At 37.9% G+C, this 24,210-nt stretch overlaps 2 protein-coding genes across 5 annotated transcripts in view; one reads left to right on the top strand and one right to left on the bottom strand.

Moving 5' to 3' along the window:
- Positions 1-9,731, bottom strand: part of LOC126183251 (ensconsin-like) — a 413,080-nt gene extending 403,349 nt beyond the window's left edge. For all 3 annotated transcript variants that reach the window (XM_049925054.1, XM_049925062.1, XM_049925063.1), the window contains exon 1: positions 9,658-9,731. In XM_049925054.1, coding sequence (XP_049781011.1) covers positions 9,658-9,703 — 46 coding nt within the window. In that variant the 5' untranslated portion in view covers positions 9,704-9,731. The remainder of the gene's footprint in view (positions 1-9,657) is intronic.
- A 46-nt stretch (positions 9,732-9,777) lies between these two features.
- LOC126183459 (acetyl-CoA acetyltransferase, cytosolic-like) overlaps positions 9,778-24,210 on the top strand; it is a 68,646-nt gene continuing 54,213 nt past the window's right edge. For both annotated transcript variants that reach the window (XM_049925459.1, XM_049925458.1), the window contains exons 1-4: positions 9,778-9,919; positions 16,603-16,733; positions 21,565-21,677; positions 21,757-21,956. In XM_049925459.1, the coding sequence (XP_049781416.1) occupies positions 9,877-9,919; positions 16,603-16,733; positions 21,565-21,677; positions 21,757-21,956 (487 nt within the window). In that variant the 5' untranslated portion in view covers positions 9,778-9,876. The remainder of the gene's footprint in view (positions 9,920-16,602; positions 16,734-21,564; positions 21,678-21,756; positions 21,957-24,210) is intronic.

The following is a 24,210-nucleotide window of genomic DNA, read 5'->3' as shown; positions in this document are numbered from 1 at the left end:
ATATAAGTGTAAATGCAACATAAACTCTTAGTAGCTCTGTTATCCCGAAAAGGAAGACAGACGTCCAACAATTACAGCTATTCCCTCCTTACTACTACTCCGGAAGAGATAGGGGAGGGGGGACCTTAATACCGTTAAGAGTTTGATTAAGTAATATATACTTTATATTCCACAAGTAAAAATGCTTGCAGGGAATAAATGTCAGATGGATGTTCCGTACCTAACGCATTTACTATGTATTGGTGTGGGGAGGGAGGGAGGGAGGGAGAGGGAGGGGGGAGAGGGAGGGAGGGAGGGAGGGAGTGGGGAGAGGGAGGGGGGAGGGGGAGAGAGAGGGGGGAGAGGGAGAGGGGGAAAGAAGGGGAGGGGGGAGAGGGAGAGGGGGAAAGAAGGGGGAGGGAGGGAGAGGGAGAGAGAGAGAGAGAGAGAAGGGGGGGGGGTAATTACATGATCGGGAAATTTCAACAAAGTCTGTTACAACACTCTGTCTACAAACCACATACTTGAGGTATTTGTGTACTATTGAAACCAATGCATTTCTCCATCAATTACTTCTTCCCTGACAAATGTCCTTTGATCTGACTATAGGCCAAGTAGGAGTGTTGAACAGTCACCCACTGAACAATGAGGTATGTGACACCTATTGAAACCTGCTAATAGTTATGACAGACAGCCAGGTGGTGAGCAAGAAAAGGTGATGGGCCGGAGCACTGTATACCAGTCGCAATCAGAAGTCTAGCACTCAGTGATTAGAGTGGGATAATGACACTGTAGCACTACAGCTCACCACAAAGGACACTCATTTGTAACAGAAATCATTGAGTTAAAAAATCTTGAATGCACTTGGATGTGCAACTTTACTGGATATTAAAACAGCTCCTAATCCCAACCCTAATATTTCCTGACCACAATTATCTTAACAAAGATGTATGATTAGTTTTAACACTGTTCTGCTCAACAACTGTAGGTCATTATGGTGGCTTGTGAAACTTCATTATTTCTCCCTCAGATTATTGTTTAAACACCAGCATTGGCAGTGATACAGTAAAGTTTCAAGTGCAATGTTTGATCAGCGACACGAGAACTGAAATGAAACTGCAAACTCTGAGAGGAAAATGATGATTGGATTTCTGCTAGTACTCAAAAACGATTGGGCAGTGTCCCTCTTACCTTGCATAAACAACCCTTGGCACCAACTTGGGAAAGAGAAGTGAATGGGGCGAATTATGTGCACTATTATATGCCTGGGTGCTTCAGCTATTACATGTAGTTCACTACCTACTATATTACACGCAACATTGGCTGTGGTAGACTATCTAACAATGAGAACGATCGCTTCCTATGTAACAGTATTACAAAAAAATGTCATGCTAAAGGCTGGGCTTGACACCTTAGTCCGTTGGTTACCGAGCTTACAACTACGGCAATCAGGGTTTAATTCCATGTTCAAGGTAATCAATTAATCCCCAAAAACAGACGAATTAAATTTTTATTCTTATCATGGGCCTCATCTGAAAAATTCGCACTATTACACTGGAAGGAAAGACAGACCAATTGTGCATTGTTCTCACTCGGACACTGAACACATTTTCAATAAAATACGCTTGCAAATTTCGAAATGTGTATCAAAACAATACCACTCAAGAAACATTAATTACATTGCTGAAAGGATCATGACAAGAGAAACACCCTTAAAAATTCATAAGCACTGGTACGTCAACACATACCATTTACACAAAGTGTTATTTTCTGACTGATTGAGGTGTCACAGCAAAATAATAATCGACTTGTGATCGAGACCAAACTGGTCCACAACCCTGTCTATTTATGTAACACATCATTTTCCTAAATCAGAATTGGTTGTTCAAAGTCTTATTGTTACATCCCCACACACTATTGAAACAGCATTATGCCTACATTACAAACAAACCTAGGACAGTAAATCAAAGAAGGGGTGAAAAGAAAGAAAAGAAAAAAAAAAATCATGTGTGTTAATTCCCACTTGTCCGAACTGTTTAGAACTTTCTACAACTCATCTCCTGCTCAAATTACAGTAACTTCTCTATATACACTGAATATAATTTCATATAATTTTGTAACTTTAATTGAGACAGTACAGAATGAAAGGCGCGCACACACACACACGCACACACACACACACACACACACACACACACACACAGAAAGGATTCTCATCAGTTCCATTGCAAAATTAAACACAAATTAGGCTCCCTTCTGTCATTAGAATTACATACAAATTAAGTTCTGAGACAATGTAGTGTATTCAGTAAGGATCATTTATTTGCCAAAAGACTGTCATCTTACACGTCTTACTGTGTAAAGCTTCATTACAATACATGAGTGCAGGGTTTGGAGCCAAACTTTAAAAATAATTCTCTTAGCTAACAATTTATGCCAAACTGATCAGAACAAGTACATAAAAAAGTAATCAAAACATGCCTGAAGCCTATCAGTTCACAACGGCGGTTCTAAGTTTTAGCCTACTTTATGTGATTGTTTTTCTTTTTTCTTCAATCTAATGTGTCTTCTGAGAAAGCCTGTATTCAGACATACAACTGTGGCATATCATGTGATGTTAGTAATCACTTCTTTGTATTAGTTACTTCGACCAATGTATATACCTATATTTCCTATGCAAAGAGCTATTGCACTTGATGTCTGGTGCTGCTACCGATGAAACAAAAACTAAAATGGATATTTAGAGGATGTTACTTTCCTTTTTCAAAAAAAAGGGAGGGGGTAGAGGCAGATTTCAGATTAATTATTTTTTCAGTAAAAATCCATACTCTGCATATTTACCTTTCAGCATTCCTGAATGAAACATAATGAAGCAAGACAATGTCGTTATGCAATTTTAGCTAACATTTTTTACTTACAGGGAACAAGTACACCCAGATAACATTGTCCATACACTGACCACAGAAACAGTAGGTTTTCGAATAGAGAGAACACAAACACTGAGCTGCTGCTGATGGTTCTTTCAAAATACAAACAATGCAGAGATGGCAAGCAGTCATAAAAATACTTGTGCTACTACTAATAGTTATAAGTATGGAAAGGGGAGCAGGAGAGGGAGGGAGGGAGAGAGAGAGAGGGAGGGGGAGGGGGGGGGAGAGGGGGAGGGAGGGAGAGAGAGAGAGATAGAGAGAGAGAGAGAGAGAGAGAGAGAGAGAGAGAGAGAAGAATTGAAGACAGAAAAAAAATGTCTCCCATTGAAAGCTTCTCCTCTTTACCTCGTCTTTGGTTCACAAGGGACTATTCTAGTGTGGTCAAGACCAACTGACGACTTCTTTTTGTACCTTACAGTCTATCTCTAACAACTACTGCTAGAGTAACTTTTAAATGACTACTTTATTTCAGTAGTTTGTGATCAGAAAAGTCTATTTATATATTTATATATCTGTGAACACAATGAGTGACTCGTAACTTTGAAATCATTTAAACATTACACTATAGGAATTAATGAAATCCAGATTAAAACATCACACTCTCTCTGTGTAACAGCCACATTTCAATCACCACTTTCTAGCTCACCCATATGAGCCTCAACCACTTACCCACTCAAGAAAGTTGTGGGTTAAAGCCAACTACAAGCAGATGGACGGAAACACTTGGTTTTGCTGAAGATATTTTCTTTTGTTCTTAAGTTCTTAGAACCAAATGTTCTTCCTTAAAAGAGATGATGTAATGATATTATCAGCAGTAAGTATTTCAATTACATTAACTAACAATAAGTAACATAAAGTGTACTTACAAATTTTTAAATGTGAAAATTTAGTTTTCTCCTTATTACAGACTGAAACATACTCTCTGTCACAATAACTAGCGTGTGCAATCATGTTTACACGACATCCGTCAATTTGTATGGTTGATCATTATAGCTAGGCTCGTGGATTATCTAACCGCAGCTTTGAGCAGCATAGACCTATAATCACTTTTTTCCATCTAGCTTGCCAACACTGTGCTACTCAAGATGAGGAAAATGACATTGCTCAGATGAAGAAGATTTTATTTGGACTGACAATATCAGTAAACACTTGCAGGCATTCAGAGCTGGAGCTTTTACTCAAACTGAATTCAATTATCAGTTTTTTTTTTCCAAACTAAAAAGGAATTCAGAAAATAGAATGATACACCATTCAAAACCCAGACAAGCAAACATAGTTTTGCAGTGCTTAAACTTCGAAGTTCCATAACTCATAAGTAATAGGTAAAGCTTAACGTCCAAACAGAATTACTGTTATGCACTAAGTACATCCATGTTACAGCATCTTCTACTTTATCCTTGAAGAAATACTGCTGCCAGAGAGTAAAAGAACTACCAGTATAATACTCCTAACCTCCTCCCCAACAAACACCTAGATATCTGGCATTTTCGAAATCTAGAATACTCTGAGATCAGCCTGTACCATCAGTACCATATGAGCAGGACTGTGCTACAGTTTATTTCATTCCAAATAAAAAAAAAAAAACTATACACAGAACATACAAATTGATCTCCCCATTTATCAGGAAAAAGAAAAGCAAATGATTATACAATCTGATGTTCCTTACAGAAGAAAGAAAGACTTGATGCCTACAGGAGATTTTAGGGGTAGTATAAAGGAGTAACAATATTAAATCTGAAAGTTACACAAATCAACAACATTTCACTGGGAGCTTGTGTGTGTACGCTTTGCTTCACATCAGTAATGCAGGCACAAGTCCATCAACTATGTAGTGAAAGACACATCTGATGTCACGCATTTGAGAAGAACCAAAAACTACTGTCAACACTGAGTTCTCTTACAGATCTAACACATGAATAGCAAATTTTTCTCATTCAGCATTCTAAGCAAGTAATTACAACTGGTTACCTTTTGATGCACATAAAAATTCACAAACGGTTTTGAGAAATTCACATATGAAGCACTCCTCACTTAATATTGCACCGATTTCCAATGAACAACATATCACTTTTTGTTTTTACTTTATTAATTTGGAGTTCCTTCACACATAATGAAATGTAAATATGAATACGATGTATGAAGTACCCAGACTACTATTAGAAACAGTTGCATTTTATGTTACTGGATTAAGAAATCCTGCTCACCTCAACATGAGTAATTTCTAAATAAATCTCATTTACTTAAATTCATCTAGCAAATACATATGAAACCCATCCACTTTAATCTTACAGAGTTTTTGCAAATAAGTAAGTAGTTTATGTCAGTACTATAAGGATAGACTGCTATTCATCATACAGAGGATACACTGAGTTGCAGACAGGCACAACAAAACGACTGCTATACATCTGACATTTTGGCCAAAAGGTCTTCTTCTAAAGTTGAAAACACACACACACACACACACACACACACACACACACACACACACAAAAAACCACTATGGCTTTCATTCCATCCTGAACTTTACATCAGCTTAAACAGTTTATGTGAATTATAACAGAGAGAGAGTGTGTGTGTGTGTGTGTGTGTGTGTGTGTGTGTGTGTGTGGAGCATTCTTTAACTCATTCTTGTTTGAAGCCTCTTCTCTGGATTCAGAACTAGAACACAAATCCGTCGTCCGTCGTAGTTTCTTTTTTCTTCATGTGCTATTTCTGCTTTTACTTCATTTCAACAATACTTGTAATCAGCCTGTTCTTGTTGCTAACATTGAATCTACTTAACATGATGATGATGATAAGGAGAAGGAGATTAGTGTTTAACACCCTGTGGACACCAAGGTCATTAGAGATGGAGCACAAGCTCAGCTTAGGGAAGGAGGATGAAGGAAAGCGGCCATGCCCTTTCGAAGGAACTGTCCCAGCCATTTGCCTTAAGCGATTTAGGAAATAATGGAAAATCCAAATCAGGATGGCTGGAAGCAAGTCTGAACCATCGTCGTCCTGAATGCGAGTACAGTGTGCTAACCACTGTGCTACCCCACTTCGTACTTAATACGAAAACAGCCCTAAATTAACTATGACGAAGTACCATTTTACATATGTAAGTACAAAAGATTTTAGTGCCAATGAGCACCAGGAAATAAACACATTCATTCTCTCTCTCTCTCTCTCTCTAATAGAGGGAAACATTCCACGTGGGTTTACAAATGTCTGCTTGTGTGTGTGTGTGTGTGTGTGTGTGTGTGTGTGTGTGTGTGTGTGAGCGCGCGTGCGCGCGCGCTAGTATATACCTCTCCTTTTTTCCCCCTAAGGTAAGTCTTTCCGCTCCCAGGATTGGAATGACTCCTTACCTTCTCTCTTAAAACCCACATCCTTTCGTCTTTCCCTCTCCTTCCCTCATGAAGCAACCATTGGTTGCGAAAGCTTGAATTTTGTGTGTATGTTTGTGTGTGTATCAACCTGCCAGCACTTTCGTTTGGTAAGTCACATCATCTTTGTTTTTAGATATATATATATCAGATGACCTACATTACTTCATAAGCACTAGCCACTTCTAAAATGAAATGCTTAGCTCACCTAAAGTGTGTGAAGCACACCTTGTCATCAAGACAAAAGGTAGCTTCCAATTACAGCAAAAATGGGATTTTTATTTCACTTATCATGGCAGGCTTCACATAATACCATACTGCATTAAGTTCCACTTTTACACAAAATGAAACATCTATTGACATCATAGTTTGCTGATGTACAATTAAAATAACCATGAGCAAAAACTGTTTGAGAAAAGCTATGACTGTTGTGTAGATATCACATGTTCCCTGTGTTGTTCCCCTTATAGTCATACGTGATCATTAGACTACAGCAGAATTATTCACCATTCATCATTTGACAACAGAATTTTCCCTCACTACCAACTATTCTTAAGAAAGCTGTTTCATCATGCAATATACAAACAGAAGAAAACTACAGAAGGTTGAAAATCAAATAAATTGAATTTTCTTCCACTAATCTTTGTTTATTACAAGTTCGTTTTTGCTTATTAGACCATTAGCAAATGCAAATATTCATTTTATACATTAAGTCACACACATGAAGCCATCAATGGTCACACTGGGCTCACCACCTTCTATTCATAACAAACAGATAGAATGCTATGCTCCCTTCATCATACTATTAAAATTGATATCACAACAGAGATGAGACAAATATATCATGAACCAGTTTAACATATATATTTATGTTCATAAGTTGCATTACTATATTCTAGTTTTTATTCATGGCTTAAATTCTCCGAACAGTCGTCCTATCCCCATAGACTACCAGGCATACCCTCTTACTGCATGTTAAGTATGCTGTGTGTTATATTGTGGCCCATTGATTGCCATTTCATTACTTTGACAAACACTAGGCCATTATCTTAGTGACATGCTCCATGGATGAATAAAGATAAATAAAGAAATAAAATTATATGGTGAACCTTTTCATATCATATCTCGTATTCAATCAGATATTTGTTTCGGTACGCTAACATGTAAAATATATTATTTTTCCACTTTCCTGTAACATATGACATGGAAACCATGAACATTCTGCCCAGCATTTAATGTGTGATCTACATCTACATTTATACTCCGCAAGCCACCCAACGGTGTGTGGCGGAGGGCACTTTACGTGCCACTGTCATTACCTCCCTTTCCTGTTCCAGTCGCGTATAGTTCGCGGGAAGAACGACTGTCTGAAAGCCTCTGTGCGCGCTCTAATCTCTCTAATTTTAGATTCGTGATCTCCTCGGGAGGTATAAGTAGGGGGAAGCAATATATTCGATACCTCATCCAGAAACACAGTCTACACAGTTATAAAAATTACTCATTCAAAACTTTTAGTGGCCAATAATGTTTCTATTGTGGGCTGCAATTGATTAAATTAATGCTGACCCTCTTGGTCAGTGATAACAGCAAATTCCACTGTGTATGTTGAAAATAAAAGTTAGCAAATAGTTTCAATGAATTAGAACATCTAGCTACAGGGTTATTTAATTCAGGATAGCAATTTTATGGGGCCATTATTTTACAAAGCTCAACACTAAACTAAGAATTACACGACACTCCTTATTCTCTGCCTGCTGTCAAGATACATATGAATAACTTTCAAGTTACTTTATTTTAGTTGTGCGGATACAGACATTGTTACATTGAGAAAAAAAAATCAAAACAGATTTCAGTTCCTTGAAAGGAAATTTTGTTTTTTCAAACTGACATTTGTTTTAAAATATGTCCGAAGGGAGTTGCTGGTGCTAGTCTCTCTCTCTCAAACTTGTTTAGCTGACGGTCATTGTTGACAAAATATGAAAGTGTGAACTTAGGATGAAGGTTGTAGGTACAGATGGATCTGTAGGATATCTCAAGATCTGTGTTAGCTAGGGAGCTCAGCTGTGAGCTGGCAAAGCCATCTGACATTTCAGATTATGCTTGGTTATAATTACTGCCCAGATTAAGTAGCAATTTAGAAGACAGAATTTTAGTGGTGATATACAAAGAATCACTGTATCAATAACATCAATGCCAAAAGGGGAGATGCTCCTCTTTATCCCCGCTACCTTAACAGACAGTGAAGTTCATGATGAAGACAACGTATGGGGAATACTGTTAACAGGTAAACATAGTGTTTCTGACAGAGATGCCGTCCAACACACAGAGATTGATTTTTCAAAAAGTATTCACATATTTCCTTACTCCGTGCCTCCCAAAACAATGGTTGGCAGCAGAGGTTTCAGGTGTACCACTTCCTACACTAGTAAACAGACTTTTCCGGCTCTTAAGAGCAGTCACAGTATTTAGAACCAGGTGCAAAAGCAAACTCGGTATTCACTTACATAAAAAACAAACTCCAGACAGCCTGGCAATGACACCAAACTAAGTTTTACTAAATATGACGCCCAAAAAAATATAGTTGTGCGTGATGTGTGTAAAATATATAAATAAAATAGTATCATATGAAAAATTTATTCGTGGACTATCATCTCGCCCTTGTCAGTGACACACACAATATCTAAAATCACACTTTGTTGCTGTCACGCACTTCACACTTCATTGCCCCTAGATGGGCAGAAACAGCACTACAACAGCTTCCGAATATTAGACTGCTTCACTGTTGTAAGATGATTCACCAGCCTCAAATCCAGTCAGACTGTCAAGAGAAAACAGTGAAATATAGACAGGCTGCTAAAAAGATTTAAATGGTAGCTTTCTGCTGGAATTAAACGTCAGCTACAAGGTTTGATTTAAATCTTGGCAAGGCTGTGTATTTGGCTCAAATTATGTTCCTGGAAATTATCTTTCATAAAAAACAGCACTTGATGACGGAAGGACACATATTGTCCGGGACAGCTACTTTTATGGCACGTGATGGTGACAATAACTATCGCCGCACTAGAAAATTTCCACATAAAACGAATTATGGGGTATCTATTGCATATCATGCAACCACAGTCAGCAGCATCAATTCTACAATGACTTTCCACCAGACACGGTCTATAATTCCTTGTCTGTGTCTGATTTTAAATCTTTTTTTATTTTCTCGTATCATAAAAATAACAAAATTTTGTGTTAATCCACACCTGGGAAAGACCATGACCTGTATGTAATAACATCGCAAAACTGTTGACGACTTGATATCTGGATTCGTTATCACCCAGTCGTGATTTTGTGTGGTTGCTAATTCCCATACACAAATAACAACATATGTTTACCTGGGGTTTCTGGAGATTCAACTTTCACACCCTTCCCATCCGCCATCTTAGCACCAATCACTGCATGGGCATCATTGTCGGTCGAAACATATGAGCATCAGGGGCTAGGATTACCCAAAGAATGTCTCTGGTCAAGCCGGCAGTCCACGTCAACTTAGTGTACGGTTAGGTTGGAGCAGTGGCGTGATATTATAAAAAAAAAGTAATATAAACCTAGTAATGACCGAAGTTGTGATTGTTTCTGGTGTCAGAACACCAATAGGTAAGTTCATGTGTCATATTACTGAGCTACAAAGCATGTTTAAATGAAATTCTAAGAGACAACTCACTTCTGTATTGATAGTTGTTTTGATAAGGAACAGGTGAAAATAATTTTTTCCAGAAGTTTATAGATCCGGGCCCAGGAAGTATTTGAAGATGTTACGATTTTCCGTTCATGTTGCCATTGTTCATATAGAAGTTTGGAAGCTAAACCACCATCCACGCGAATTAGCAGACTCGCTTGAAATAATGTCCCTTCGATGCGCGTAACATTTTACTGATTTTATGGGAAATTAATCGTTGTGTGTAACCTGCAAGCGTATTATGTTGTTTGATGGAGTGGAAGGTGCATCTAATTCGTTATTACATTTTGCGTTAGAAAATTAAAACACTGTTCGTTATTGATCCTCATATACACTTCGCAAACATTGTATTTATGCTGGAGGGTGCTGACAATTAAACCAAGTGTTTGGGTTCCTTCGTGGAATATTCGTCTATAGTGCTTGGGAATAGCGATTGATTCGGGCAGTAATTTTGTAGATTTCCCCATAATTAGTTTTAGCAGATTGGTTTGTACACATTATCTAGGAAAGTTCATAATTAACTCAATTAATTTATGACTGTATTAGTAAATAAATGGAACTACACGTTCATCACAAAGTAAATAATAATGTTAAGGGGGCACTAAGTGAACATGCAGCAGTACAGAGTGGTGGGAAATACAGAAGCGTCCGATTCCACCCGTCTTTTGTGACCCTTGACGTGACCAATATGGCGGAAACGAACAATGCCAACGTTTCCAATATGGCGCCTATGTCGTCATTGCATACACGACAACAAACACCAAAATACATATAAAACCAGCACACAACTCACTCTCGAAAAATATAATCGAAGTAACGGGGGACCAGTGCGGGAATAATGGGGTTTTTGGGTGGGGACAAACTAAATATACATACAGAGACACACCACGATCCCAAACTACGAAAAACGACGACATGAAAACACCACAAAATTCCCAAGTTCCGCTAAACTTACAATATCGACAGGAATCTGCCACTTCCCTTCACCTACGTAGCTCAACCGCAATTGTCGATACCACAAGATTAAAACCAACTACTCCAAGAATTATAATCACCCCACAACTATCGATGCCACAAAACCAACACCTAAAACAACAAAAATTGGTATCGGACACTTCCCTTTACCTATATAGGCCAATAGCAGCTCGCGATAGCAACACACATAGCTATGGCGACACATTGGAATCGGACACTTCCCTTAACCTATATAGGTCAACAGCAATTCACAATACCAAAACACACATGGCTATCACAACAAATTGCAATTGGTCACTTCCCATGACCTATGCAGCTCAAATACAACTGAAGATTCCAAAAAAATTGACAGAGTATTTCCCCCAAGGTACATAAATCAACCAAAAGTGCCGATACCAAAACATCAACCACCAACACATGCAGTAAATAACACCGACCCAACAAACACAAAAACCCCACCAAACATCATAACGTGAACTGTAGACCCAAAAACACGACTACTTACCATAAAAAAGTTCCGGCACTACACACTAATCCCCAACTAGCATATTCTGCTGGCATACGCCGCATTTTACTGTCTCTGTCACAAGCCCAAAAAGTTGCAGAAACTTAATGACAGACAACATGTCGTCCCCCATTTCAGCCTACAGATGCGCACTATTAAACTTAGAAGTCATATCCATACCTAACAAAAGAAGCCACAAATTGAATTAAATGACTTACCACATGACAAACAGCAAACCAATAGCATCAAACGACACCATAATAACAGAAACTTAATTCTTAACTCTAAGCCGTCTGGCCATCTAAGATCAACGCCATCTGGTGCCAAGTTAAAGTAATACGGTTCTCGAGTCTGCTGCCTCCAGTGTAGTATGTGGCATCTCAAAGTAGGCCCTAATGTCTTTCGAATACACTTAACAGCAGATGCACAAGAGACAACATTTTTCTTGTATTGCTCACTTGTATTAGCTATCCTAAGCATATTGTTAAGTACTTATACTCAATGTGTACTTTCATTACTTATGTTAGATTGGTCTTGTAGTATTCATATCTAAGTTTTTCTAATTTTGTCATTTGTGTTAATTTTTGCCACAGTTACGTAATGATGATTACTAGAAATATGTCATAAATAAAATATTTAGCAACCAAGACATTACCAAGGAATTACTACATGCCAGGAAATTTTCTTGTTACTAATGCCTTCAAACAAATAAAACAATATTAGAGATTTGATCTAGGATGCAAATGTAACTGAAATGGTAGCTTATACATAAAAAAAGCTTGTCATGACACATTTGTTGGCTTTACCAACTTGCAACAAAACTTGTCACCTGACAACCTAACTTAGACCTTGTGCTATGCTGCAGTTCAGTCGGTCGGTTGGTTGGTTGATTCGGGGAGGGGCCAGTGAGGTCATCGGTCCCATCGGATTAAGGAAGGATGGAGAAGGAAATAGGCCATGCCCTTTCAAAGGAACCATCCCGGCACTTGCCTGAAGCGATTAAGGGAAATGGTGGAAAATCTAAACCTGGATGACCGGACACAGGTTTGAACCATCATCCTCCCTAATGCGAGTCCAATGTGCTACCACTGTGCCAGCTTGCTTGGTCAGTCTGTTGCCAAGCCTCTTAAAATCATTAGTAGGCTTATACAACACAGTCCTTGTAAACAATACAGTCCAAGCCATCACCCACAAGAAATAAACATGTTACAAAGAAAGTGTATGACTGACATTTACAAGTGACACACACAAAGAGATCCCAGACAACATCTATGTAAAATGTCATCACACTTCAAAGAATATACCAATGGCTTGTGTTATTCACTAGACCTTAATGTTGTAGACATGGAAGATACATGGAGACACTAGAAGATTTTGGACATATTAAATAATGGTAAGACAGAGATTTCAAAAGCATGTTTCAAACTGCAAGCTATTTTCATGGGCAGATGTGGACTTTGATTATAAATTATGGCTTATGAACAGCAGATTAAAACTGAAGAAATTGCAAAAAGTAGGTAATTAGGGAAGTGGTACTTGGAGAAATTGAAAGAACCATGGCTTATTCAGTGTTTCAAAAGAAGCATTAGGCAATGATTGACTGAAACAGAGGTTAGATGACGTGGAGTTGCAGACAAGCACAATGAAAAGACACTTACACTTATAGCTTTCAGCCAATGCCTTCTTCAGAAACACGCACTCACATTCATTCATACAAGCAAGCACACCTCACACACGACTGCCTTCTCCAGTAACTTGGATCCCATTTGTTGTTCATAACTATAATATTGAAGTATTTAGCTGAATCAACAACCTTTGAATTTGTGAGATTTGTCGTGTAAATGAAATAGAACAGATTCCTCTTAGTACTCGTGTGGAGAATCTCACTCTTATTATTATTTATACTTAATTACTACTTTTTGGTGTCACGCAGGTACATTTTCTGAATCACTTCCCAATTGAATTTGAGCATCTGATGTCTTTACTACATGGTAAACTATAGCATCATCCGCAAACAATCTTAAGAGGCCTGCTCAAAAATCTCCTAAATTGTTTATATAGATTAGGAGCAGCAGAGGGCCTATAACATGACTTGGGAAATGCCAGACATCAGTTCCACTTCACTTGATGATTATTCATTGGTTACTGACTATTTGTCAGTTACTACAAACTGTGACCATCCTGAGAGGAAATGACGAATCCAGTTGCACAACTGTGATGATACTCCTTAGGGACAAAATTTTATGAGCAGCCACTTGTGAGGGACAGTGTCAAAAGCCTTCAGGAAATCTAGAAATATGGCATCAGTTTGATTCGAGATCCTCTGTTAGTAGCACTCATTACATCATATGAATAAAGAACCAGTTGTGCTTCATCAGAATGGTGCTTTCCAAATCCATGCTGCCTGCCTGTTAATAGATCATTTTCTTTTCGGTGTTTCATAATGTTTGTATGCAATATATGTTCCAAAATCCTTCTGCAAATTGATGTCACTGATACGAATCTGTAAGTCATCAGATTGCTCCTATTTCCTTTCTTGAGTGTTGGTCTAATCTGTGCAACTTTCCAGTCTTTACATATGGATTTTTCATCAAGTGAGTGGTTGCATGTGACTGCTAAGTATGAAGCTCAGAATGAAGCTATTATATCAGTATATTCTGAAAGGAAAGACTTGCCTTTATTAAGTGATTTGCGCTACTTCACTGCATGGAGGGTATTTACTTTTAAATTACTCATATTGGCAACTATTCTTGATTTCAAAAAAGCATGTCTAGTATTTCCACTTTAGTGCCACTGAAGTCTGTAACATTACCATTGTTGTTGCACAGTTCAGGTTTGGATTTTCTGTCAGATTTCAAGACACGGTTTCAATGTGGAAACTATTAAAAGCAACTTACATTGAAGTCCACAATAAATTTCAAGCTTCTGTGACATTTTAAGTATTGGAGAGTTTGCTTTCTTTTAAATTTGGTGTGCTTTCATTGTTGCTTATGCGACAGTGTTCTGATTTGTTTTGTGTAGAATGGGGAATCTGTTCAGTTTCTTCTTAGTTTCCGTAATTTGAACCTCTCAGTTGTCATCAGTACTATTTCTTTACATTTAAGCTACATCTGGTCTAAAAAACAAATTTTATCTGCATTTTTAACTAAATATATTTTACATTTATCTTTGGTGGTTTTGGATGTTTTGGTATTCGGTCTTGCTACATTGGCCTTGTGGTAACTAGTCCCTATATCTGTCATGATGCTACCTATTTGCTCAGGATTATTTGATGTCAAGTGGTCTAGTATGTCATTGCAACCATGTACACTTTATCCAGGCTCCTTAACTAACTGTACAAAATAATTTTCAGAGAGAGAATTTTGGCTAGTACAATTTTGGATGATGTTTTGTGCCTATGTACATATATTTTTGCCAACATATCAAAGGTAGACTGAAGTCACCATCAACTGTAATTATATGCCAGAGGTTGAAAATACCATTAGAATTGTAAGATTCTTTTATTTAGAACGTGCCTGGTTTCAGGAACTTAAATGCCCATCTTCACGTGTTATGCTGAAAATAGCACAAGGTGGGAGATCATAATAGTTTTTACACGCAGCAATACACACAAAAAATGCTGTGAGCGGTAGACGAGTAAAGGACATGGTGTATTAACGGTGAGTACAGAGCATGGAGTAGCATACGCAAAGGACTACGCAAACTGGTTACCAGTTTCCCTCATTGGCAGCTATATACCTAACGTGCTGCATCATGCACCCAACATTTGAGCTTCCAACAACCAATAATCCTACCCTCTGTGAATTCTCAGAACTTGCAGGCTGAGTAGGTTTCACTGAAACAGGGAAAATTACAGCTGACTCAGGATATTTATCAGCTACAACTGGCACCTGAAACCTATTTGTCAGGCAAACTGGGGATACCTTTCAACTGGTCCCACAGAAAGTCTTTAACCACCCCCAACACTCTGCACAACCTTCCCACTTCAGCACGAGTGAGGGGTCAGCCTCTTGGCCTTGTTGTCTTACAAAATCATTTGACTCAGACTCCCTGATGGCTCTTTGTAGTTAAACTGACTGACTCCTGCAAGGTGTTTCCAGCAGCCCCCATCCCCCACACTTCACCCCGCATGCACGTCATAATGTGAAGAGTACTTGTTCTTAATTGCAAAAGACAGAAAGAAAACACGCACAAATGTAAATAAAAAATAAGGCCAAAATATTGTAGGTAGATATCAGCATATCATCCTTGACATGTCTTACACAATGACCACAGTTTGTATCTTTCTTCCTATATAATAATAGACATAAACTAGTTTCGAAAATACTTTGCAAGATTATCAGTATCACATGACAATCAAGAGTGACAGTGGGTAGCCTCACAGAATACTGTAGAGATGCACTTGGTAGTATTTCAAGCAATTAAGAGTATTCAAGAATGTGACATGCTGCTCTTGGGTGTTATGAATATGTGATGCAGTGATTTTTTGAGCAATGATAATGGAATATATACATCAGGAAATCTCTGGGAGATACTGACAACCTAATGGATGAGACCATTATTGACATAGTTCTTGGATTTGTCACTGAACACAACTTGACTCCATTCTGCCTGTGGCAATATCATTCACTTACCATATAAGTCCTGAAAAACTTTTCACCATTGACAAAACAATAAAAGTTAAAATAATATATGTTAAGTAGATATTTGATTTTATAGCGATATAGTGGTTGATGTCATAGTGTGCACGAATAAATAGAGATTTTTCAGTGTGGTGGATTGTGATGACCTGATCCAGGGAAACTGCAGTTCAGTATCCACAATTATTATGTGATGACATCTAGCAGCTTAGAATCTATTCTTCACTGTATCACTTCTTTGCAAAGATCATACCGTATTCTTTTGTAAGCCAGAAGTTTAATAATTCTGTAAAAGTTATCATGGTAGCTGCCACTACATTCCTCCTCAACTTAAAACCATTTACAGTACAATTATTGGACTCATGAAGTAGTGGTTGCCTTTGTTGTAGATAATGTCAGTTAGTGTCAGTTCAATTTTTATGCAGTTGTGGAAACAGCACAAAAATTAATTTGCAAATGGTGTTTATGTATGTAATTTCAGGATCACTTGGTGGTTGTTTCTCAACCCTTAGAGCTGATGAGCTGGGCACGATAGTAATTAAGGAAGCTTTGCAGAGAGCAGAAATTGATCCCGCTAATACACCTGGAATGTGTGAAGTCATTATGGGGCAGGTGAGCATGTATACACATAGGTTGGTGTGTGTGTGTGTGTGTGTGTGTGTGTGTGTGTGTGTGTGTGTGTGTGTTTTATAGTGTAGGAATAATGAGGAATGCAGTACCATACTATTAGTGAGGGCTATATCAACTTCTTTCAAGGCAAGAAGGAATAAACACTACCTGAAGAAAGGAGTGTTCTTGTACTAAGAAATTTCAGTTTATACAAGACATCTTGCTACACCAGTGATGCATGTGTTGAACCCCATGATAATAGTGGTGGGGATGGGGGAGATGTGCTAATTTAGGTCTGGTAGTAGATTAGAGAACCATCTGCAATCTGCAGAACTAAAGTATAATAATGCAAAGTGCTAGTATCCTAGCAAATATGGCTTTTTATCAGCTTAAGATTTTGCAACAAATACACCAGTTAGTGTGTCTTTCAGTAAAACATTTCTTCCATTGAATTTACTGAAATGTTTACATCACTAACATCTGTATGTTGGTTGGTAATAGCTTGAAACTGAGAGTAATCCACCTCTCACTTTTAAGACTCCCTTCATCAAATTCAGAGCTAGAAGGTACAGTTCAGTGTTGTGGCTCCTTAGGTTTTCCCGGCATTATTGATAAGACACAGACTAGTGTTAATGCCACACAAGAAAGCTTTGTCCAAATGAATCCTTAGTTTCAGTAATAAGTGGTTGAGTTTGTAGACAAATTATGTATATGTCGACCCACAGTGCTCTCTTGTGTGTGGCTGGAAGCACTATTGTTTGTTACATCATGTTTGGTCAATGAACACCTGTCAAAAGAATTGTAAGTGGGAAAGCAAGTGCAACTGTATCTCGTTAATATCAAGTGGTTTAGTATGTGTGTGTTCTCGTACTGCGAAATTTCAGTTTGTACAAGACGTCATGCTACACCAGTGATACATGTGTTAAACCAGGAGATAAAAGGTGATTGTATAAATAGTGCGTTGGTAAAAGAATATTCAGTGCGCCAGTAGTACAGCATGACTGCGATATTCTCCACATGGCTGTAACAGACCATAAAGTTCGACAATATAATGACAAGGATAGGCTGCTACTCATCATGTAGTGGAGATGTTGAGTCCACACACACACACACACACACACACACACACACAGATGAGATGTGTGTATGAGTTTTGCTTGTGGGAATATGTGTATGTGTTGTCTAATTCAGAAGGATGCCTTTTGGCCGAAAGCTTACTTGTTTAGCAGACTTTTTGTTGTGACTGTCTGCGACATTTCATCTCCAATAACGGTTAGTAGCAGTCTATCCATTTGATTATATTGTCATTATTCCATCCTGGATTTTCCATTATTGAACCATAAAATTTTACCCACAGTGTGCTCAACACTGGAGCCCTGTAACATGTGGACCAGACAACATACACAAGCCAATGCTGATTGCTGGGGCATGGAATGGGTACACACTTGTCATCGTGCTGACTACCATAGTCCAGACTTCACCAGTGCCTCCATCTGAAATGCACACCTGAATACCGACACAAGCTGTGTGGCCAAGTGTAATCTTTTGGAATGAGTCCCACTTCAACTTGCTCTACAGTGATGGTTTTATACACATTAAATTCTATCATGGTGACTGCAGTTTGGCAACCTGTTTGAGCAACACCTGTCATGTGTAATGGCGTGAGGTGCCATTCAGTGTGCAACAATTATGCTCCAATTTATTCAGAGCAATATGAACTGCAACTGCTATGTCAGAGTGGTTTTATAGTCCGTGGCACTGCCTCTCCTGTAGGCTGTATCACATGCCATACATCAGCAGCATAATTCTCATCGAATATAATATGAAATGTTCAAACCCGTTTTGGAGTACGGGTGAAACCATTGCTTCTCTGGCCTGCATGTTTGCCTGACATGTTGCCCGTGTAACATACGAAAAGCTGAACCATAAGGTGTTCCATGTGCCAATGTGGTGGATAATTGTTGAGTTGAAAATGTTAGTGGGCAACCCATGGTGCACAATACTGCTCCTAAGTTGAATTAGGCTGACTCAGCTGTGCAGAACTCCATCTGACTGTACTTTTGTACCCCTATTTACCCATGGGAATGAAGTGGCTGATATCAATTTCCACAAAACACTTCAAACACCTCCCGTGGACAGCTGGACACAACTGACATAAAATCCAACAAACATGTTTGGCCAGGCAGTCAGCCAGAGGGTTACTTGTGTAGGAAGGCAGAAAACGAAAACAACAGTAGCAGAACACATGTAGTTTCCCAGAATGTGTTTTTAATTATGGAACATGAAGAAAGTACATTTGGAACATTATCAACTGTCTACATACAGAAAGAACTGTATAGTATTGTAAAAATGCTAAATTCCATCAGAAGACCTAGAAATGAGACTTACTATAAAAGCCTTCACCTTCTGTTGGGCCTCAATGCTTTTGGAAGCTAACTGCTGTAGTCACTATCAGATGGTGATGGAGTTACACAGCATACCAAAATACTGCAAATGTGATGTGATGCGATGCCCAAAGACACTCTGTATCTTGATACAGATTAACTTAAAAAATAATGGTGTCAGGTGTAACACTGATGGTACAAATATTAAGAGCTTCTAAAGTCATCAGATTTTGTTTTTATGTTCAAACCACTGGTTCAACCAGAAATTTTTATGCTACATACCAAACTACTGAGACATTTTAACAGCCAAGATTTTGGCTAAGCCACACTGGTGTGTAATGGCCAAGCATGATGTGGTGTTCATCTCCAACACACTGTATCAGCTACACTGATAACACCCCAGTTTAGTTACAGAGTACATGAGAGTAAAATGCAAGAATTTAAAATGCCTAATATATTCTCTAATTTGAAGGGCGAAAGGTGTGCAAGGCATTATAACATCTGTCCTATGCAGCCTTGCATGAATGGTCTAAAATCCATGCAGGAAGTTACTGTCTCTAGATAAACAGTTGTAACGGTAAGTCTAGCCAGAAAGGTGGACCTATTTAGGAGACTTTGTTCTTCTATAGTCAGTTCCCAGTTATTGCAGAAAAAAGTGCATTTTAGTTGTACAACTATGCAGACAGAGACAGAAAAAAACCAGGATGTGTATAGCAAATTGATGATTAAATAACCTCCTAATAAAGCAAACATTCTGTGGAAAATGTAAAAGCAAAGGAAAGAATGGCCCAACGTTGATTTTGACTGATGGATCAGATGATGACTATACAACTCAGGGTATGGAAGTTGCTGTCTCCCTAAGAGATTTAGCAAGTCAATCAGCTGTCTTCCACACCCACAGATTGCACAAATACATTGGTTCCCATTCTTCAATGGAACATCAGTGGGTTCAGAATGAATCTGACTGTACTGAAATTCATGTCACATGGGATACACTTGTCTCAAAGAGGTGGCAATGGTATGCATCCATCACAGTCTTCATTATCAACTAGTGAGAGCAACAAAGAATGTGGAGGATGCATACCAAAGGACACATTGCTTAGGCCCAAAACTAGCTGGATACAGTATGTTGCATCACCAGGGCTGTTACAACAGAGCTAACATTAAAGACAGTTGACTTTTGATATCAGATAAGACAAATACAAATAGTCCAATATTTCACATTGTGCCAGGACTGATTTTATTCTTTTTTACTCATGTTGCGTAAGTTTTTAACATTCTCATATTAGCTTTGCGTGATGATTGGTGCATGATACCTTAGAATTGGTTATGTGGATAATAATGTGATTAATATTATTCACCATTATGTTCGAAGCTGACAAATAGCATTCAAGAAGTCTCTCTGCATACTGTGGTGTACAGATAAGTATATTTTTGGTTTCCATTGTTTGAGTGATCTTACTATATTGATAAACAATGTTAGGCTCTAGAGTGAAACTTTTATTAAGCATATACTCCGATCCAAAGAAAAACTTCATGACAGATTAAACCTTTATGCCAAAACACCCTACAAACCTAGACCTTTCCTTTCTGCAAGCAATGCCTATGGTCTTTCACTAGGTTCTGTAAAATTTTCTGAAGTTTTGGTATTGCAATGTTCCATTGTGATTTATTACATTGTTTGACTAGTCTTTTTACTTTACATTTGTTGATACAATTGTGGCAAGTGATATTCCCCCGTTTGGCAGGAAGCAAATAACTACACTAAGCACTTCCATCTTTCTTGTCATAGTAGTCCCTGCAAGGTGGACATTCCTGATTTATTTATTTACTTCTCCATAACCTTTCCATCTACTCTTTCTCTTTTCTATTCTTCATTGGTCAGTTTTTCTTGGTATATTGTGTTGTGCAAAACAGTTTGTTAAGGCACACATGCTGCTAAAACTATTTTAGGTGTTCCTAAAGGTAATTACACAAATGCAGTGGCACGTCAAAGGTTTTTCTCTGGTGGGTTCTTTTCCATGATGAGAATTTCCGTCTCAGTCCATAACAGGAGGGTTATTATTTAAAAAATTGTACGCCACTTTCTCTACATGTGGACTGTGTGGCCTTTTTGATACAATATTTTTGGTGTTCTCCATATTAGAAATAATAATAATTTGTCAAGCCACATCTTATTCCATCTGGTTGTCACTGGATAACGCTCACATCATACTATTACAGTTACTTGGTAAGGAACTTCTTTAAATTCTAACAAATCCTCAAATGGAAATTTTGTTGGGAATGCCATTCATTAGTAAATCACACAACTCCAAACTGTCAATTATGTTTACAGATTCATTTACCTTTCTTTGTAGTTACAGAATTTATGCTAAGAGCTAAATTATTATGGTTTTTACTATTATTTTTAGGTATAGTTGTAATCTCTATTCAAAAGATTTTTGTTCTAGGTGCTAACTGCTGGGCAAGGTCAAAATCCGGCCCGTCAAGCAGCAATACGTGCTGGATTGTCGTACACAGTTCCAGCATACTCTGTCAATATGGTGTGTGGTTCTGGAATGAGGTAGGTGATGTTTTAAAGGCAGTTCTACCATTCTCTGGCTTACATTATCTTTTCCTTCATTTCTCCTAATTTGCCATAGGGCTGTTGTTGATGGATACCTGAGTATCAGAAATGGTGATGCACAACTTGCAGTATGTGGTGGACAGGAATCAATGAGCTTAACTCCTCATGTTACTAATATGAGGAAAGGATTAAAGATGGGTGATACATCTTTACGTGACACCCTATTGTGTGATGGTCTGACTGATGCTTTTTATAATGTACATATGGGAGAAACTGGTAAGTTTCATTTTGGTTGGTGGATGATTGGAGATAATTCTTCTGGGTTCTGGTGCTGACAGTACTGGGAAGAGTTTCTGTGTTGGTTGTAATATTTTCCAACATTAACATGTGAGGCAGTTTGCAATTAACACACTGTGGGTGACACTTCTAACTATGATGGGAAACTAACTCATATAATTTGCTCATCCTTTGTGACAAGCTTTGACAAAATTGTAGATCAAAATTCTTTTCTTATTCCTTCCGTCGCACTGGACATCAGCTGTGAAATATTTTGTTATGGAGAATAATGGAAATTCTCTTACTGTTTTTCTTCCTCTCTGCTATGTTTATTGTTTTTATTTACTATCATTCTGGAAGCAACCATGGCATCATCTCCAGCCACTTTAGCTCTGTGGTCAGTGCAATATACCACTCTGTGGATATCTCACTGTTGTACTCCAACATCCTCTGGTATGGCAATAAAAAGTTGTATAGTTACTATAAATTATGGTAGTACCTGAAACTGAAGCTAAAGTTGCTCTGAAATGGTCACAAATTCATAAAACGTTCAGCACAGCTGAGTGGGAGAAAAACATTATGAGAACAGTCTTTATTCTTCATGTCACAAAAAAATCCTTTCTTATTTTGTTTGGTGCTATTGTTAGAATTTATTGTGTGAGATTGCATGCTGGAGATGGTGGTGGAGGGTATGAACTGGGAAGACTTCATCTTACCATACCCAAGCATTTGTTGAGCTGATTTTAGTTAAAATATTTTCAAACCCTGTTTTGCATACCGATAGAAAGCCATATAATGAGAATAGTTGGACTGAAGTTACATGAAAGAAATTAAACTGTAGGTACTGACAAAGAAAACCAATGTTTGCTAGGGACGGAAGGTACAGAACTTCAAACAAAAGTAACGGAGGATTAAAATAGTATTTGCAATAGAGAATAAAATACACACAAAGCATAAAAATATTTATTGGAAAAGAAATTCCACAGTTCAGCTACTATGTGTATTAAGTAATGCGCACATAAATTAATTGTGTGGTGGAATTTCTTTTCCTTATACAAATAAGTGATAACATGGAGAAGCCTCATTAAAAAAATATTTATTTTCATCTACAAAAAATTGCTCACCCTTTTGCATTTGAAGTTTTACATGTTGTTGTTGTTTTTGTTTTCAGTCCAAAGACTAGTTTAAGCTTTCCATTTTAGTCTACCTTCACAAACATCTTCATTTCCAACTACTGTAACCTACACTCATTTGAACCTGATTGCTGTATTCATCTCTTGCTCTCCTCCTCCACTTTTTGCCCCCCCCCCCCCCCCCATACTTCCCTCTAATATCATATTGACAGTTCTTTGATGCCTCAGAAAGTGTCCTGCCTCCTCTCTTATCTCCCCAGTTCAGTACAGTACCTCCTCATTTGTTATGCAATCTATCCATCTAATCTTCAGCCTTCATCTGTAGCACCACATTTTAAAAGCTTCCATTCCCTTCCTGCCTGGATTGTTGATCATCCACATTTCACTCATGTAAGAGACTGCACTATAGACAAAGAAAACTCAGAAAATGCTTCCTAACCTTTAAATTTATATTTGATGTTAAAAGATTTCTGTTTTTCAGAAACTATTTTCTTGCTGCTGCCACTGCCAGTCTGCATTTTAATATCCTCTATACTTAGGCCATCACCATTTATTTTGCTGCACAAATAACAAAACTCATCTACTACTTTTAGTGTTTTCATTTCCTAATCTGATTCTGTATGTTGGCCTGAAACTACCAAGAGAGGTGTGTAATCATTATTATTAAAATAATTAACTGGATTTTACAAAAGCTGAGTAGTCACAAACAAACAGGTACTAGTTGTTTTTTAGTGCATTTATTCCAAATGACATGTTTCAGGCTCTGCCCATTTGATTTCCTGGTGTAAAAATATAACAAATAATTAGTTATACATTTTTAAAACACCAAATGTTAACAAAAAAGTGAAAAATCAAACTGTCAGAACCAGTACATACCATTTCATAGCAAAAATAACTTTGGAAGCTTGTTCCTTACTCATACATTCATGGACTATAATTTAAACTTGTGAAATGGGAATTTAGGTCATGAGTAGGACTGTGAAAAGCCACTACTTCAGTGCACTCACACTTGCTATGTAAACCACGTGGCGCAAGAGGGCACCACCTAATGTCATTACCACTGTGCAAACGCCGATATGTTCACTAAAAATTAAAACAGTAACAAATAACAACTAAAAGTA

Source organism: Schistocerca cancellata, chromosome 4 (genome assembly GCF_023864275.1).
Source record: "Schistocerca cancellata isolate TAMUIC-IGC-003103 chromosome 4, iqSchCanc2.1, whole genome shotgun sequence".
Taxonomy (NCBI): domain Eukaryota; kingdom Metazoa; phylum Arthropoda; class Insecta; order Orthoptera; family Acrididae; genus Schistocerca; species Schistocerca cancellata.
This window is presented reverse-complemented; position numbering and strand designations above follow the sequence as displayed.